Source organism: Chroicocephalus ridibundus, chromosome 9 (genome assembly GCF_963924245.1).
Source record: "Chroicocephalus ridibundus chromosome 9, bChrRid1.1, whole genome shotgun sequence".
Lineage (NCBI taxonomy): Eukaryota > Metazoa > Chordata > Aves > Charadriiformes > Laridae > Chroicocephalus > Chroicocephalus ridibundus.
In genome coordinates, this window is record NC_086292.1 from 21,483,873 (window position 1) to 21,502,806 (window position 18,934).

Consider the following 18,934-nt stretch of genomic DNA (forward strand, 5'->3'; position numbering starts at 1 on the left):
ATACACAATACCTACTACAGAGCTTAAACCACCCCCAAAGCGAGCACGAGGCTGGTGCCCGCTTGGTTTCAGCAGGGTTGCCATCAGATAACCCTACAAGCCCCTCAGATGCTATAACATGCAAGAACCATTAGCACTCTCACATTATTACACCACCAGCTGCTTGCACCAGTTATCCCAAGGAAAGAACATAAGCACTGGTACGGCTCCAGTGTCATCTGTCCACTGGTTGACTCTCCTAGCTTCCCAAAGGAGTAAGGGCTAGTTCCGGCAGCTGCCTTTGCGAAGTGCAAGGACTTACATTCTTGCATTTAGCACAGGTCTTGGCAAACTTATGCTCGTGGCAGGAGACACAGTAGAATTCATCACCCTTGGGGAAGAAGCTCCCAGATCCAATCACTTGCTTGCACTGGCTGCAGGTGAAGCAGTCCTTATGCCAGACCATCTTCTTGTACTCAACATTTTGGTCTCCTACAACAGACAGAAATAACTTGTTAGGTGGGATTTCAGGCTTGTGACAAAACTCCCCACCCTGTGTGATGTAGCACACCTGCAGGCAAGACCTATGCCCAGCACTTCAATTGTAACATGGTCAAGGGATGAGCTGTTAATTTCTGTATCTGGTTTTAGCCAGGGCATTCTAGATTTTCTTAAAATATTTGTCAGAGAGGTGCCTGAGCCTCTCTGAGAAGAGGACCTTGATTTACAGAGGAAAGCTTTTGGTAGAAATGCGTCAAGACTAACTACTGGGACGAACTTCCCCCATGAGGGTTACCTGCAGAGCCGCCTTTCAACGCTTGAATAAAATGGATGGGTGAAAGCAACAGTCAAAACTTGCACCTTTTTGTGGTGCTCCAGCCTTCTGCTATGATGCCCATACCCCTAACTTCAGCCTTGATAAACCACCGTGGCTTCGCCCTAGTTGCACCTCTCTCACTGGCACCAGTACCTGCGATAATAGGCTTGAAGCAGCCCTTACACCTGGGAGCATCCTCGGTGGCAGTGCAGTTGCTACACCAAACCTTGTTGTTCTCCCTTAGCATGAAGGGCTCGTTGACCAAGGACGTGTAGCACTTGAAGCAGCGGAAGCAGTTGTCATGCCAGTAACGGTTCTTGAAATGCAGCTCCTGGAATGAACAGAAATGGAGCGAGCAATTAGCCCTTCTCTCTCTCGCTGAGCAGCTCTAAAACCAAGCTGCTGGCTCAGCAGCCTTGGCAGGGAAGGATGGAGTCGTTAGCCCCTAAGCACGGCTGCGTTCAGGGGTTGGAGGTGCGGCTCATCTGCAAGCAGTTACGGGAAGGACATCTAACCAAACTCACTGACATTTAACCAAACACACATTCACTGTGGCCTTTCAGGGTAGCAGCAGATGCTTGAAACCGACAGCTTTGAGATTTGAAGTTGTGCAAGTGTGGGCTGCTTCGGTTGTCAAGTTCCCTCAGGTTCAGGCATATGTTATTATTTATAAACACAAAGCAATAAACATTTGACAAACTGACAGATCAGCCCCTAGGTTCCCGAGCGCTTTGCCCAGAAGATGAGTTTTCTTGGGGCCCTGTGCAGGCTGGATTACCTGCAGTACTCTCTGCAGGACAATTCAGCGGTTGCAGCAGTTCCTGCGGCTGAATCTAGATGCCAACATTAGCTCCTGTGCAAAAGCAGCCCGTCGTGAGCATCCCTCCTGCAGTGCCTCTGAGCCCATGGCGCTGGTGTCCACGTGGCCCATCAGCCAGAGGACTCGGGAGAACTCATTTTCACACAGGCGCTCATAAACAGAGCGGAACCAGGAAAACAAGTGGGAGGGTTATCAGCGTCTGCCTGTCATCTTCTCATCACCCATTTAACTGCTCGGCGCTCACCTTGGAGTCGGCTCCAATGGGTTTCTTGCACTCAGTGCAGGTGTTGGCACAGAACTTCTCGAAGCACTTGACGCAGCAGTGGCGGCCCTCTTTCTGCACATACTTCTTTCCTTGGAGCGCGTCACGGCAGTAGTGGCAGTCAAAGCGCTCCGACATGGTGCCTACGGTGTAACTGCCAGGCCCTGCAAGAGGAAAGAGGACAAAGTTACAGCCTGGATAACTGCTCCAGCTTCTTGGGTCTAGGCAAGTAAGAAATACCAGGAAGATGGCTTAGCAACGAGCATGTGGTGGTGTCACACTCCTCAAGGGTCTGTTGGTAGAGAAAGCAGCTTCTGTGCAAGCGCTGTTAGGGCAATTTGAAGGCAGGCTGAGCGAGCTGGGGGGGTTCAGCCTGGAGAAGAGAAGGCTCTGGGGAGACCTTCCAGCCCCTTCCAGTCCCTAAAGGGGGCCTACAGGAAGGATGGGGAGGGACTCTGGATCAGGGAAGGGAGTCATAGGATGAGGGGGAATGGTTTTAAACAGTAAGAGGGGAGATTGAGATGAGACCTGAGGAAGAAATTCTTTGCTGTGAGGGTGGTGAGCCCCTGGCCCAGGTTGCCCAGAGAAGCTGTGGCTGCCCCATCCCTGGAGGGGTTCAAGGCCAGGCTGGACGGGGCTTGGAGCAACGTGGTCTGGTGGGAGGTGTCCCTGCCCAGGGCAGGGGGTGGCACTGGATGGGCTTTAAGGTCCCTTCCAACCCAAACCATTCTCTGATTCTATAGTAATTTTTCTATCCGGTGGCTCAGTGTTTTATAAAACACAACACCTCTACCAACTGCACTGGCACTTCCCAGGTGCCTCCAGCCTTGCCTTTAAGGTCTAGGTTCGGCTAACGAACCATCACGCTCAGGGAAGCTGGGTGCAGGAAACAGCCTGGGTTTGGTTGCAGCAGTCACAAAACTCATACACCTGCTAAAGGAGGCAGCTTGGATGTCCCCTCCAGGGTCACAAATTGCCATTAGGATGCAGAGAAATGCCATGAAGTCTCAGAAAAACGCAGGCTACAGCATAATGCGATGCAGGCCAGCTCCTGGCTGTGCTGGAAGGGCCGCCCCGCTGCTGGAAGCGCTGCGCTTGCCCCTAACAGTTAGCATAAGCAATGCATTAGTAACACAAATATTTTCAGTTCCCTTAATAGCCATCCAAGATACAAATGCTAGATTTCTGCCTAGCACAAAACCGCAGCTCTCTGGGGTGCAGCCCGCTGTGAGTGCGGCATGGCGAGCTTTGCTCGCTCTGGGAACACAACTGCAGGCCAGGAGAGCAGAGTCCCACAGCAGCCTGTCCCCATCGCCTTCTTGAGAGGAAGGATACTAGGCTGGTTTATTTACATATTTCACATCAAGCAAGGATGACGATACCTAATCATTCAGTGAGAACCACTTAGTTGCTTAAGGACAGCCCCACTGCAGGCCTCGGCGAGGTCCTGGCGGAGGCTCGGCATAATTTGTGCACAGAAATCACCGCCAACCATGAAGGGAACAGAGCAGTTTCCAGCCTAAGCCCACAGCCAGCTCCAGCCCTCCAAGGCCTTTTGTGCTGGATAGTTGTGCAGCTTCCAGCTGCCTCTTTCCACCGGGTTTTCACATATAAAGTCATGAGGGGAAAAAAAAAAACCAAAAAAAAACCCAACCCACAAAAAGATCTCCCTACATGTAAAGAAACTTCTTCAGTTCATTCCAGCAGGGCTCTGCCAAGGTGTGATACTCCACCACGGCCAGTTATGTGGGAGGCAGCACATCAGCGGGCGTGGGGGCTCTTGACCAGCGGATTTTCCACTTTGGCTGGAGGTGCACACTCATGCTTTCTCCCCAGACGCCCGCCCCCAGCCTCACGCCCGGCCTCGGCCTCCCAGACCCCCTCTGCTAAGGGCTCCCTCCATTTCCCCAACGCCCCTTCTCAGCGGAAGCCAGCAACGCTCCTGCGCGGGGGCTGCAAGAGCTCGGGCAGGATTACACGAGCCCACACAGTCCCAGACACCCAGCTCCATCGCTGCCCATGCCACTCGCGCCCCCGCAGCCCCCAGCACCACCACGAAGCCCCATCTCCTCTGCACGGCCAACAACCCAGGACGCAGCCTCGAGCTTTCTGCACCATCAGCCACCAGATGGGAGAAACATCTGGCAACAGAGGAAATTTAATTATTCTTTTCCTGGTAGAGCTATAGCACCAGAGCAAAGAAGGAAAGGGAGAAGAATGTGGCCAGGCAATAAGAATTGCTGCTGCTTCCTGCTGAGAGGTGGAGGGGACCATTAGCACCTCCATCACATAGCCTCACCTCAGACCACCCTCCTGAGTCCTGGAGTTTAGGGTCTGCTTTGCTGCCTGAAGGAGATGGAGCTCAGCAGCATAATGGCCACCCATTCCAGCCGTGCTGCTCCCAGCCCAGAACCTTTATAAACTGAAACAGGGCTTGGGTTTTTTGGGGTGTAGAGAGGGCATGTCATTCCTGGCTGGGTCAGTGGGACCCCGTGGGGATCGCCCGTGGCTGTGGGATGATGCTGCACAGGAAGAAATTCTTGGCTGTGAGGGTGGTGAGCCCCTGGCCCAGGTTGCCCAGAGAAGTTGTGGCTGCCCCATCCGTGGAGGGGTTCAAGGCCAGGCTGGACGGGGCTTGGAGCAACCTGGTCTGGTGGGAGGTGTCCCTGCCCAGGGCAGGGGGTGGCACTGGATGATCTTTAAGCTCCCTTCCAACCTAAACCATTCTACAATTCTATGACTGCCGTGTTGTTATGGCACGAGGACCTGTTTACACAGCTTTTTCTTGGACACCTGCCCACACCAGTAAATACTGTCAACTGCGTGGCCCAGCCTGTCAGCACAAGAAATCCCCCCGCTGACATGGGAGTCCCCGGGCCAGAGGGATGGCTGCTGATACCTTTCTGAGGCGCAGCACTGCACATTTACCTCACCAGCCAAGGACACATCAAACCCAACAGGTCCTGACCAGAGCACAGCCCTGCCCAGCAAGCCCAGGCACCGCAGAAAGCAGTGAAGGGTGGCTGCTGCCTTCACCATCTCCTTTGCCGGCCCAATTTCTCTTTGGGAGCGACATACTGTTGGCAGCACACCATGAGCAGCCCCAATACAGCCCCAAAGCCCGAGGAGGTGCCTGCCTGCAAATGAACGCTTTGCTGTTATTTCAGAGCTCTTCTGCGTCATCTCTGGGGTCAGGAAACTGCTGAATGGGCGGTAGGGGAAGATGCTGTGCGCACTGGTGATGAAGGAGCTGATTTTCTCCAGTACCACCTGCAAGACAAGGAGGGGCTGGAACACAGGACACAGGAGATGGGACTCACACTGTTACTTTGCAGATTTTAAAATCCGAGAGCCATCTCACTGCCTCCTCTTTGCCACCTTTTCGATAACTTCGGGCCAGAGCAAGTTGGAGCATTTCTCTTCCAGAAAGCAAGACAGATATTCCTGGAGAGGAGCATCACTCAGGGGGGCTGCAGCAGAGGCGGGGCACCAGGTTCACACCCTTCCCCTAAAACTCACAGAAGCAGGCCGGAGGCCGAGCTGGCAGGAATTGCACTCCATGGGGACCAAGGTCTGGAAACGCCGCCTTGCCAAGGTCAGGAGACGGCCATGTCCTGCTGACAACTACGCCAAGGGTTGTGTTTGTACCGGTTCAAGTAAATGAAACAAATAAACAGCTGGGGAACGTGGAAAATATGTGAGCCACGGCCAGCTCTGCAGAGCTCTACCAAGCGAGTTTAATTTAGAAGAAATGAATGCACGAAGCCCAGGGCAAATGGTATCGAAACATTCCAGATCTCAGGTTTAGGTTTGCTTTCAACCAGAACACGTAATCGTGAACACATGGCTCAGAGAGTAACATAATCCTGTGTTCCCATGTAATGCTAACATGAGACAGACATTTATCACAGCAGCTTTGGAACTCCCCAGACAATTAGCAGTGGGCCCGGCAGCCCCAGGAGCTGGGCTGTACATGCAGACGTGCCAGCTTCTGCCTACCTTGTGCCACCTCATGGACCAAAAAGCCCCTCTCGTACCTAGGTTAGGGCATGAATTTGCTTCCAACTGCTCCAGGAGCTTTCTGCCCTCATCAGTATCATCCCTGATCTCGACCTGGGAAAGGCACCTCTATCCCCTCACCTGCAGTGAAGATACACTGACCACATCGTCCCAGCAAACATGCTGGTTGCTCATGGTCTCTGCTCACCCGTGCTGTGCTGAGAGCCCACATCAGCCGGACCGTCTCCTACAGCCCTCCCACAGGAGCAGCCTATCCAGGGGCTGGGGCACGAGAGCCCCAAAAGCTGCCAGCCTGTGGCAGAGCAGGGCCCCATGCCGGTACCAGCAGTGCTGGGACCACCGGAGCGCTTTCCCAGAGTGGAGTAAGTGTCCATGGAGACTTCAGAGCTGCTCTGGGGAAGAAACATTTAGCCTCTTACTGCTGCTCCCCTAAGCAGTCCGGTCTCCTCTCCTCAAAAGTAGACAAAATGGGTATTTGTTGTGCTCTGTAAAAAAATACATATATCTTCTAGAGCCTGGTTGGCAGCAGGTTGTGGGTTTGGAGATGTTTAACTCCTTGATAACCTGTTCACCCTTCAGCTGCACCACATCCCCACAGCTTAACTTTCCAGACCTTCCAGCTATATTAAGCCTGGCCTGTCTTTGCTGTCTGGAAAATAGGCAAGCCGTGAAACTAATGACACACTTGGGTATACGGAAAAACCATGACTCCTTCTCTCTCTTCCTTGGGGCCTTTATTTTAGTGCACACTGCATACCTTCCCCACACAAGCTGTGCAGCAGCTGTTGAGCACTCAGTGGGGATTCACACCAGTGCTACAAACTGTGCTACAGCAACGCCAAACTCGGTGCTGAGGGTAAGCTCTCATCAGGCAAAGTACTAAACCCGTAGGTGCTTCATTTCACAGTGGTGTGCTTAAAATGACAGCAGTACGCACAGGTGTTTTAGCTTGGAAGTTATTTGAACGCAGTTTCTTTGGCTGTACCTTTGCACCAGACTACACTGGCCCTGAGCTGGCAGCCCCGTCAAGCGTCTCCTGTTTAACCCCAGGAGAATCACATACCCTGCGGACATGTACCGATCCAAACCCCATTTCAGCTCTACTCTGGAGCCACAGAAGGGCTGGAGAGGAAAAGTATGGACAGTCTGGAACTATTCTCTGGCCCAGGCTGATGTCCGTGCACAGAGGATGTTCTGCTGGAGAGAAACAGGCGAGAAGAGAGCACAGGCTGCTGGGGAGAGGGTGAAGTGCAGTACATGCCCATCCCTAAATAGCCTAGAGGACCCTCAATAAAAATAAGAGCTCAAGAAAAAGCCAGCAATACTTCCAGAAACTAACCCCCCCTCTAAGCAAGGTGTCCCTCTCCCACCAACCTTGGCAGGGCACTGTCTAAATGTAGCTCCCTGATGGATTTGCCTACAGCATGAGGGCGGCTGGCCAGACCAGTGGCCTTCTCGAGTATCAGGGTATTTGGCGTGAAGACCCACTGGAATTCAACCCTAACATTTACCTGACCACAGAGGTGCCAGTTAACCACTTGTCCCCAGAGAGCATCTCCTGCTTTTCAAAAACAGCCCCTCAGCCCTTGGACAACCATGCCTTCCATCTTTCAGAGAAAGATCTCAAGTGTCGGGGCTCCACCAGTACCTCCAGCCATGCCGCCACCATGCTGTGGAGCAGTCACACGGCTGTCCCAGCTAGTGCTCACAAGCAGGGCTACGTCTGCATCCTGCAGCATGGCAAGCTTTAGCATGGAAAGGAGGGTACAGACCACCTTTTTGTGACACCCCACAAAAGCCGTGCCTCTCCTGTAGGTTCCTGTCTCCAGTGGCCCCTGGGTTGGTTCCTCCCAGTTCAGGCGACCACCACTGGGCATCACAGTGTTTTGCACAACAAATGAAACCGAATCACTCTGCAAAGGGAGCTGAAGCATAGCTGATAAGCAAAGCACTTAACACAGGATATGTCTTAATGTCTCTGGGGAATATGTTTAAATGTGATAAACCACCAAGGAAGAACTTGAAGTGTGGTCTCGGAAAACAACCAGGGAAACTACTTAACCTTACAGACTATTCTGCCACTTAGGAAACAAGATGAAGGTGTTAACCCTCTGCCCTACATGCAGCTGCATGCTCTATGGTGATATGGAAGGAAAACAGCAATTGCCTTTTGACTCTCCATCCATTTTATTTTTCTCAGCAGACTGAGCGCACATGGCTCCCACCCCGCCAGGCGTTGGCTGGATCTGCCTATTCCAGCTCAGAACCTGGCATCCCCTGCTCTGTCACCTGAGTTACTATTCTCAGCTTTTCTCTATGCGTGGCTTGCTATAAATACCAGGGAATACTCTTAAAAGAAGAGTCCTGTTAATCTGAAATGCAAAGCGACGCTCAGGACTGCGCCTCAAGGTCACTGGCACGCTGCCCTGGATGACAAGGAAAGAAAGAAATCACTTGCGGGTCATTTTTGCTGGGAGAGCTGGCAGGGACGAGTGGAGAGCGGTGCTCTCCCATTGCCAGGCTGGGGCACGTGCAAGTCTCACACTCTATAATTCAAAAATTAGTCTGTTGATAAAATGGAAGCTGCTTTATTTAGAACAAGAACGGCTCCAAGTTCCTCAGGCGGTTGCCAAAAACATTCCCTACGGTCCTATTGCCACCGTGTCTGAGCACATCCCAATCATTATTAAATCTCCACAGCTCCCCAGGGAAGTAGGGACGTGCTATTAAAAAAAACCAACACACTGCTCCAGCCCTGCAAACACCTCCCCCAGGGCTGGCTTTTGCACTTAATACAGAGCTCAGCTAAGGCTAACAAGGCTCCCTTAGTGCAGCACCGCTGCCTAGAGTAAGGCTGGGCACTCGGGCAGGATTTAAGCAGTGAAGTTCAAACTTTTCAAAACAAACCAAATCAGCTAAAGCGGGGGGGGGGAAAAAAAAAAAAAAAAAAAAAAAAAAGCCCTGCTCAGCAGCTCACTTACTCTGTGGCTGCCTTAAGCTTTGACCTTTGAGACTCCTCATTTACGTTCCCAGCTATGTACGGATCTGCCCCCACCTCAGTAGCTGGATGCTCTTCTCGTGCCCAGGTGCCCCCAGGAGCCAAACATGAGGCTGTCTCCTGTGGCAGGGAATTCACCCCCCTGCGCCCCACGGCCGCCACCCTGGAGAGAAGGGCTCCCCTGGATGCTTCACTATAACTCATTGGTGGCAGCGCTCCAACTGCAGCATCTGCTCAGAAGACACTTCAGCATTTTATATTAGAGCACAACATCAAATCCGTGGGTCCTTGCCCCGGAGCACGCCTCCCTGAGGAAGAAAAGAAAGATACAGCTGGGACTATAATGAAAGGACGCCACAGCATCAGTCGGTCTCGCAGGGTGAAGTTGAAAATGTAAATGTCGTCTTACATTTTAAGTGAGTGGATTGCTCTTTTTAAACACCTTTAAGGCATTTAAAAATGATACCACAGAGGTCCGATTTTACGCAGAAAGGTACCTTGCATCGTGTATATCTGCATCACACGAGCAAATCCTAAGGAGTTACATGCCATGCAAGAAGGCTCGTAGTCGTGCCCTGTCCTGGGAGGCTGAGCATGAAGTTGAAGAGCAGGCTGTGACTGTCCAACCCAGTCTGGAAGAGGCTCTATGTTCCCAACAGAGACTCATGAGCGCCACTGTTCCCTGGCTCCCGGTGTGCCGCAGCTCGGTTTGATGCCCACAGGAGCTGTGCCCCAAGCTTCACATCCTCTCCCCAGGTATGTCCACCCCTTGGGTTAGGTCGCATCAAAAGATGCGGTGGCATTGCCATTGTATGTAATGGCATGTATGTAGGGCTGCATGTAAATACATGCTGGACTCACACACAAACATGGTTAGCTTTAAGAATTGGATAAGCTTTTAAAAAATCCCAAAGCACTGGCAATTGGCTGTCATTGGAGGGCTAGAGTAGCTTAGTCACGGATGGGAGGACACAACACATCTGCGTGCCTTGGGAGACATGCAAAACATGCTCTCAAAACTGCTGTCGGTGTTAATGGGAAGGAAACGCTAACATTTTCCTATCACTGGTGAGGGTCAGACTGTTTGATCTATGAGGCAAACACAGAGAAGAGGGAGTAAACACCAACTTCCCACCAGAGCAGAGAAAACCATCTGGATTTACAGGCCGGGCTTCGGCACGCTCCCCTCTGCAATTTGGTACTACATATAGGGCTACAGCTTACTGGATAAAGAAGGGGGGGGGGTTCCCCAGCAATGGGTTTCCCCAGCTCACTGCAATAGCTGCTGCGGCAAGCTCACTGCGAGGAGGAGCATCATCATCCCCTGTTTTCACCTAGGCTTCCTCAAATAACGGCTGAGCCCCAGCCCTCCCACAGCAGCACATACAAAAGCACTTACCAGCCAATCCATTTTACAAAAATAGATGAGGCCACCGCCGCCGTGCTCCCAGCACCAGTCCCACACACTGGTTATAAACCCATTTGCTATCGTTAGTTACAGCTGCAGATTGCTGAGGCTTAAGACTGCATTCGAAGGAGTTGTTTTGCTGGTGCAGGAGCCTGTTAGCAAAACCTTCCTCCCGATTTACCAGGCATTGCACACGCAGGGCTTTTCCCACGACACCCAGCAGCACGTCCACTTTACCTGTGTGCCTGTGGAAAGCCATGCTTAGCAGCCCAGAGTCACCAGCAGCCCCTTAGATAACAGAGTTCACAGTCTCTTGGCCGATTAGGAGCTGCCCCGTTTGATAACATACATTTAAACGGAGGCTATTAATATGGACGGGACTCCTACCAGATGTCCACTCCCCTCCCCAGAGATCACAACCTTAATCCCCCTTGAAAATTCTTACCATTTTAGGTGATCTGAGGGAGAAGAATAGGATCCAGAGACCTCTAGGTCTCTGTAGGCAACATGTAAATACCTGCCCAGCTACTCAGCACCCAAATTAGTCCCAAAGGCAGAGCGTGCCTCAGGAACTTGACCCCATGCTAGTACTATTTGGCCTTGGCTTTAGAGCTAGATTGTGTCTCATATCAGTCCTGAGCTAAATTACAGACCCAACGTTAATTCTGCACTGCTGTTGCTGAAGGGAAGAGGTGGATCATGGCCCCATGGGGGCTGGAGGGGCTGCAGTCCCAGGAACCAGCAAGGGGCTGTTCCCTGGCTGTTGGGCCCATAAATGCAATGGGTTATAGCCCTGGGGACGCAGCTGAGAGCCCACTGAAGTAACAGAAGATACCTTTGTGGAGGGGGTTAGACTTGCCTTCAACATGAGCGTCACACTGAAGTTTAACTGCCAGTAAAACTGCTGTACCTGGTCCTCCTCCAGCTTTTATGCTAAAGAAACTCAAGGCATTAAGCGTTCAAAGTGAGCAAGTCCCCGAACAGCAGCACTTAGATAATCTGGTTTCATGAACACGGGCCTCCTCTAGTATTTAACAGTATGGTGCGGTCCATTCCCCAGGACATGGCTTGTAGGGAGCACTGGCTCATGTCTCTGTCCTCTTCACGCAGGCATCCACGAAGCTCCCTGGGAGACCCCACCTCCACAGCTCCAACTGACCTATTTCCACCCAAGTCACACCAGGGAGCGGAGGGAGCTCTGGTTCAGGGCTCACTCCCATGGGAATGCGCAGGCTGCAGCAGCTCCACGGCCGTGCTCGCTCTGGTTTATACAGTCGGCAGCAGCGCACGTTCAGGGCCAGCAGCCAGGGAGGCCCAGCTGCTAATCCTGCCTTGACACTGACTCACTGCATGGCCGTGGGAAAGTCATTTAACCTCCTGACAGCCACTGGGAAGAGCCAATGTTTGTCATTCCTTCCACAGAGCCCATCGCAGTGGTGTCTGGCCTCTGAACAGCATAGAATCATAGAATGGCTAGAGTTGGAAAGGACCTTGAAGATCATCTCATTCCAAGCCTCCTACCCAGGGCAGGGACACCTCCCACCAGACCAGGTTGCTCCAAGCCCCGTCCAGCCTGGCCTTGAACCCCTCCAGGGATGGGGCAGCCACAGCTTCTCTGGGCAACCTGGGCCAGGGGCTCACCACCCTCAGAGTGAAAAATTTCTTCCTGATATCCCATCTAAATCTCCCCTCTCTCAATTTAAAACTGTTCCCCCTCATCCTATGGCTCCCCTCATGATAGAGAGTCCTGAGCATCTTCAGCCCAAGAGGCCCTGCTACAGCCAGGAACATCTCTGCTTCTCACTTGTGGAGGTCCCAAGACCTCCTCGACCACCCACACATGGCAGGGCACACACAGCCTCCAGCCCCAGCACTGGGCTCAGTGACTCCCTGGGCCTTCACACCCATCTTAGGGCTCCCAGGTAGCACACATCAACATCTCAACATCATCTCAAGCATCTCATGACAGCATGTCGTCCCAAAAGAGCACAGCATAGATCCACTTGTGTAGCAGATTGGGGCTGGGAAACATGTTAAAATACTAGCACACTGAAACACTTTGGCTAGGAAAAACCCAGCGTCATTCTGCCCCAGCTCATCTATAAACTCAAGCAAATTGTTTGCATAATTCAGATGGTAACAGGAACCCTTACAACTGGTATTTTCCTGTGCTAATCTTGCTGCATGCAGTGTAATATTTACAGACATGAGTTCATTTTTGGCAATGCACGTAGAGTTTGCACCATTAACTATTCTTGTTCCTTTCTAGTTCCCTACACAAAGAGCTGGCACCCTCCCCCTCGGCAGTCATTTCCTACTTCCCCCGGAATACCCTCGTATTTCAATTAGAAGCAGTAACCCTTGCTGCCCATCCCAAAAGGCGGAATAACGCTGCTGTGCAGTGTCAGCAGCTGCCACGTCCCACCCCAGAGGCAGCTGCAATTCAGCAGCAGTTTGACAGCACTGTGGAGGCATGCGGAGAGCAGGGACAGACACTTGGCCATCAAAATATTTCACGTGTGCAAATGGATGTTTGTTTGCAGCATGACAACAGGCACGGGCTGGAGGAGGTGTGAGAAGGAAAGCTTGGCCAAAAAACAGGAGGGAGACCCAGCCCTGCTGATGCCTGTGAAGCTTCACCATGAAGCTCCCCGGAGCAGCATTTCATGGCACAGCCCACTCTGCAAAGTCTCTGCTGATTCCCCAGAGCAGTCTGTAATAAAAACGCCATTTTATTTGCATTTGTGGCTTCCTGGGCCAGTGTAGCAGGGACAGGCTGGGGAAAAATCCTTGCTGAGAGGACAGGGCTGCTCTTGGTTTCTTGGCTGGCTTTAGCCATGTGACCTTGGACAATTCCCATCTCCCCCCCAAGTCCGCCCAAACCCAGGTGATTAAACACACCGGTGGTGCAAGGTATGGCACAAGTGCCAAGGAGGGACGTTGTTGCCCTGTGAAACATGGCAGGGAGCAGAAACACCTAGGAAGGAGAGAGTGCCCAGACAGGAGGGGTACCAGCCCTGTCTGAGCCCTTCTCTGCTAGCCAGCACCCTGCACTCATGGGTCCCAGAGGAGAGAACACTACAGACACGGCGGTGGGTGCACAGCAGGGCATGCAGGCTTGGGTTTTCACGTTTTTAACGTTAAACCTGTCCTGTAGGTTTTCAGGACTCCAGAGAGCTGGTCTGGACACACTGATCCCCCCCCACAGGTCTGACTGCAAAGCGGCATGGCTGGGACATAGTGTCATCCACTCGGATAGACAAATGATTCACATTGTGGTTTCCAGAGTATTTTCTTGCCTTAACAAACCTGCCAGGAAAGGTCTGGGTGTCTCAGCTTGCTCACACATCCTGCTGTCACTCAACGGACAGAAGGTCCTAAATAGAGCCGGTATAACCCGGGCATTGATGAACTCTTAGTCACCATCATCAAAGAAAGAAGCAAGCAGCAGTAAATACGAGCAGGAGGGGAGCACATGTCCACCTCTTCGGGTAACGCTGTACCTTCTGTTTCCATACGCACCGCTTCGCAATGCACAGTGAAGCTGCAGAGGAAAGCACACTAGCCATTCACCAAGCTCCCATAAAACAAGAGCCCCGTATTCTTCCTACTCTTCCTGCCGTGCCGGCAGGCGCTGGACTCGCTCCATGCTCGCTCTCCCGCTCCAGCAATAGCACAGGACCAGCACGGTCCCATCAGCCAGGGCTGCACCAGGCAGCATAGGGGTTTGCTCTCCGCATCCAGGTTTGCTCCCACACGCCATTTGCACAAACACTTCCTTCTCAATAACAGCACAGCAGTTTCAGAGGTTTTTAAGTTATCAATTTATCTTAGGTTGCATGCAACGTGTGTCCTCCCGCAGCAGAGAGTGCTCCTCCTGCCCAACCTATTGCAGACCCCAGCTAAACTTCCCTTGGCTCTTCTGGAGCAGAAACTAAACAAAATAACTTTAAAAAAAATTTATATATATATATATATATATATGAGCTATATCTATCTATCTATATAGATAAAGACAGAGTTTGCAGGAAGCCAATGAATAAAGCAGTTGGGCTTAAGAGGAAAGAGGACACAAGAGCGAGCCCGCCTTTGCACTCGTGGCCGGTCCATCAGTGGGACAGAGGAGGCGGCAGCCCCACCACAGGAATGCTGGGCAGGTTTGGGATCCGGGACTGACGCCTGGGGCTGATCCAGCTCTCCAATTACTCAGTATCCCATGTGTTTCCTGCTCCCAGCGCTGGCGGGGAATTTTCCCCATTCAGCACTCAAGGATGCACCCCTGAAGCATCCTGCAGACACTCAAGTGACCACAAAACAGAGACACCCTGGCTCACACGAGATGTACCCACATCCAGAGCAAATCCAGCAAGGACATCCCTGCAGTGACAGAGGGTATGAACATACCAGCCATAAGGCAAGCCCCATGCCCTCGGGCTACCAGCTCAGAGTGGACCTTGGAGAAGGAAATGGGCAGCACATGGCAAAGGCACACAGGGTGTTTTCCTTCTTTCCATGCTGAACTCCAGCCCACAGCTGGGTCAGATCCGTGCACTGAGCCTTTCAGTGCCAGGGGAAGCTTTTAGGATCCGCTATGGAGGTGGGGATAGAGGAACTGGGAATAAACTTATAAGTAGGCAGGCACAGACTGGGTAACCCTCCATGAACTCAGATACAATGTGAGTAGAAACAAAAGGGGGAAGAGAAGGAAGGATAAGGAGAGAGAAAAAAAAAAATAAGGATGAGGGTGTATTAACAGACAGGAAAGAATGGCCCAGAGATAACGGAGCTGGAAATGCAGGCATCTGAAAAATAGCAAAACTGGGAAGAGATCTAAAGTGGGTTTTTCCCATCTGCCTCCATCCGCAGGCTGGACTGTTTCCAGTACTATTCCCATGGCAGCTCCAAATTTATTCCCCTGCTGCCATCTGCTCTGCAGCTCCCCTCCACACATGCTCCTGACTGGCACTTCTTCCCGTCACCTGTTGCTGACATGGCAGACCTCTGGCTGCTGCTGAAAGCCAAGCGACACCAAGGCCTGGGGGCAGCATCTGTGCATAAATCAAGAGCTGCTTTGTAGACCCAAGGCTTTGTCCAGCTCCCGTCGCCCCTCCGGGCTGTGTCAGGGTTGGAGAACAGGAGCCGCAGCATGGTGGGGTGCAGGCACCACACAGACCCACAGCAGCAGCCCCGGGACATACAGGCTCCAGAGAGGACTGCGGTGAGAGGAGGCTGCAGCAGTATAAGGTGCTGCACAGGGTTGGCTTTGAACCAAGTGCACCAAGAAAGCCCATTTCCTCCTACCGCTGCTCCCTCCTCCCTGTGGCTCTTTGCTATATTGCAGATAAGACGCCAAGACTCTATCTTCCAGCAGCAAGGATGCTGAGCGGATGCCTGTTGTGGTCCCTACAGTTACATTTAGACCTTCACTACAAGCTTTAAAAGGGACAGTCCCAAAAGGCTGAAGACTTTTTTTACATCTCTTAGACAGAAAAATGTATTAGTCTTAAACTCACTAGGTTAAACCTGGGCCGAATTTCTCTTCCCAGCTGCGTCTCCCACATCCTTCTGCCCCGACCCAGCCTGCGGAAGGGAGCTGTGAGGTGCAGTCAGCGGGGGGCGGGGCTTGGCAGGCTGCCTGCAACCCCCTCGTGTGAGCTGCAAGGTAGAAACGACAGGTCTGAACGTGTCGGGGCATTGGCCAACCGTAAGGAGACACAAAGCCTTCCTTTGCTTCTCCTGGGAGAAAGATCCACAGGTACTGCCAAGACTGGTCCAAATTCAGATGCCTTCTAAGTGCATCAAGCCCACAACTGGGCTAAAAAGCCTCAAACACAGCATTCGGCCCTTCCTTCTCAGCAGCCTTATGGCTGCATTGTGCACAGATCCACCCAGCAGTGCCCAGTTTGAGCAAAGCGGCCTCGATGCATTGCAGCCAAATGGGAAGTCCTCCTCAGAGGCCATCTGCACTGGGAGGAGCCGAGATCAGCTGGTTCTTGCAAGTTCATTTACCACAAAAGCAAGCAAGGGTGCAGCGCTTCCCAGGGGAGAGGAGCCAGCAGGCAGGGGAGAAGCTGCCTGTGTGTCCAGCGACACAGGAGCAGTGGGGAAGGTCTCCAGGTTAGCATTTTGGGACCCCAGCAGTGCCACGCTCTCACCCACACTGGCCAGGCCCCTGCATTCAAAGCTCCCTTGAAGAACTCTAGGGTTTCTGCTCTTTGCAATGTACAGAGCTTTGGCTGCAGAGCTCCAGCTACGTAGCACTGTGCCCTCAGTGGTGGCAGGGGTGTGATGCCTCTCCGTTACCAACAGCACTTCCACCAGGACTATGTGGTCCTCAGAAGAGCCCTCCTTGGGGCCAAGCAAGCTGCACCACAACTCAGTTGTTCCCCAGGTTATTACCCCAAAACTTCACACTTAGGACAGTGGAGCTCCTTAGGGCTATCTTGGCCAACTGCAAATGTCTGTCTTTGTTCAAGTTGAGATGCAGTCACATGGAGAAGGAATGACAGTCGGAGTCAAACATGGGGCAAAGGTTAGCCAGTCACAGCTTCCCCCCCGTGGCTCAGCCCTGGCTTGAGAGCTGAGAAACGTAACTTCAGTCCCTGTCAAATAAATACCGCACTGATCCCAGCCAGGCAGCATGGCAGTCTCTTCCAGGAAAGATGAGGTCTGATGAACACTCACAGGGATATAATCCTACCATACCCACACAATAAATGCTCATGTCGGGGCTTCTCCAAGTTGTTAGTAAGCCGTCACTGAAATAATATTTCACAACCTCCATTATGTTCTCTGCATTCCTAATTGCTTTCAATTACTTCTCAAAGATGCAGCAGCTGGCTGAGCGATGCTCTCCCCCAGTGAAGTTAAACAGCTCACTGTGGAGAGCACGGAAGGAAGTTCCACTATTAGTTCGTATCACTGCTTGAAAGCTAGGTCATTCGCCTTCCCTGGAAATCCACCCACCACGAGTCAGAAATTAGCAGCTGCTCAGACATCAGCTACAACACACACGCTCTCCAGCATCCCTGACACGGGTTTCCAGCAGCCCTGCCATCCTCCTGCATTCATGCAACAGGACCTGGCAGCAAGAAGGACTTTCAAGGCTGCAGGCTGTGCCTGAGCTCTTCTTCCAAAGGCTGGGAATGTTTTTGGTGTGATGTTTTCTAGTAAAACATCATGTTCGCAGGAAGCTGCTGGGCAGACAGTTCTGCAGACCTCCTTCCTCTGCCCCACAGCACAGTGGGCCAAGCCAAAACCCACCACAAGTGGTGCTCTGCAATACCAAGGAGCCTTGGTCTTTCCCCTTAAAGAGCTTTATTTTCAGAGGAGAAGAAAGGTGGGTGGACTGCAATTCTGGCAAAACACCCTCCAGAAACTCAGCACATAGGAAACACTAAGGATAGAAAACTTCATCTCAAGTGTCCAGAGATGGGTAAAGCAAATGCTTCTCAGAAGAGGGCCGGGCAGAGCACACTGCCTGGCTAAGGGTAAAGACAGGCCACCACTTCAATGAGAAGGACATGCCCTTCCAAGCATTGGCATGCCGGTTGGGAAGACTCCCTGGCATCCAGCACACCATCAAAGCACGGCCTGAACTTGGCACAGGCCCCAGGGCCATGGCGTGAGCGCTGATTTAGAGCTGACAGGAACCAGCCCTGGTGTAGGGGTTTAGCAGGACAACGAGCCCATCACCCCGGGCACAGGACAGTCGCCTCGAGCAAGATTAGCGTTTGGCTACAACCTTCAGTTGCTAGAGAGCACTGGTGGCTGAAAGCACCAAATCACCCTTGTTATGTGGCCATTTTAAAAATAACCTTTCCCAAAGCCCCACAGTGCACAACCCTGTGTCTGTCTCAGCTCCAGGAGCCGAAGGAGATCAGCTTGCAGGGCTGACGGGTATTTTTGGGCACTCTGACTAATTGTCAGGACATATGCTGGGCATACTTTACAAGGAAAAACAAAGCTGCAAAGTCCCCTCCAGTGAGGCCTATGGGGTTGGATTAGTCACAGAAGTTATTCTCAGAAACCTCTGCTTTGGGAGGGTTTGATTTCATTTCCAACTTCAGATAAGTGCATTTCAAAATGGAGGAAGGGGTCAACTTCCATGCACCCCGATACATACAACGAAGGCTCAGCCAGGCTGGGCCACATTGCACCACCAGCACCAAGGGCAGGAGAAATGGAAACCTTTCACCTTGGAGCAGCTACAAGTTTGCAACGGCTTTTTTGGCACCACATCACATGGGCACTCACTGGCCATGCCAGGGGACGTGCTCCAGGACAGTCTGGGGACATGCTCCAGGACAAGCCAAGGAGGAGACACCCACCAGAGGGGGGTGAGGAGGCCCACAAGTACCCGCTCACTTGTAAGATAGAGCCATGGTGCAGTCTTTCTAAAACACTTTGCTCTGGTCCTGCATTATCACACATTTCCTCAGCTGAAACAGACAGCATTTAACTTTCCCCTTGGCCCAGGCTCAGTCTGTGGACAGAGGTGACTTCAGCCACCACTCACATTAATATTTTGCAAATCTGCCCATTAAATCTCTCATGAAAGCTCTGTTCATTTAACGACGACACATCACCCTGCTCAGCACGGCTCCTTGCTCTCTGCTTTTGCAGGGAAG

At 52.2% G+C, this 18,934-nt stretch overlaps 1 protein-coding gene across 5 annotated transcripts in view; it reads right to left on the bottom strand.

Moving 5' to 3' along the window:
• FHL1 (four and a half LIM domains 1) overlaps positions 1 to 18,934 on the bottom strand; it is a 33,814-nt gene that overhangs the window by 2,268 nt on the left and 12,612 nt on the right. For 2 of the 5 annotated variants that reach the window (XM_063347353.1, XM_063347351.1), the window contains exons 1-4: positions 10,542 to 10,672; positions 1,861 to 2,042; positions 950 to 1,127; positions 302 to 471 (exon numbers count right to left, since the gene is read on the bottom strand). In XM_063347353.1, coding sequence (XP_063203423.1) covers positions 302 to 471; positions 950 to 1,127; positions 1,861 to 2,042; positions 10,542 to 10,563 — 552 coding nt within the window. In that variant the 5' untranslated portion in view covers positions 10,564 to 10,672. The other 3 variants (XM_063347356.1, XM_063347355.1, XM_063347354.1) reach the window with 3 other exon arrangements.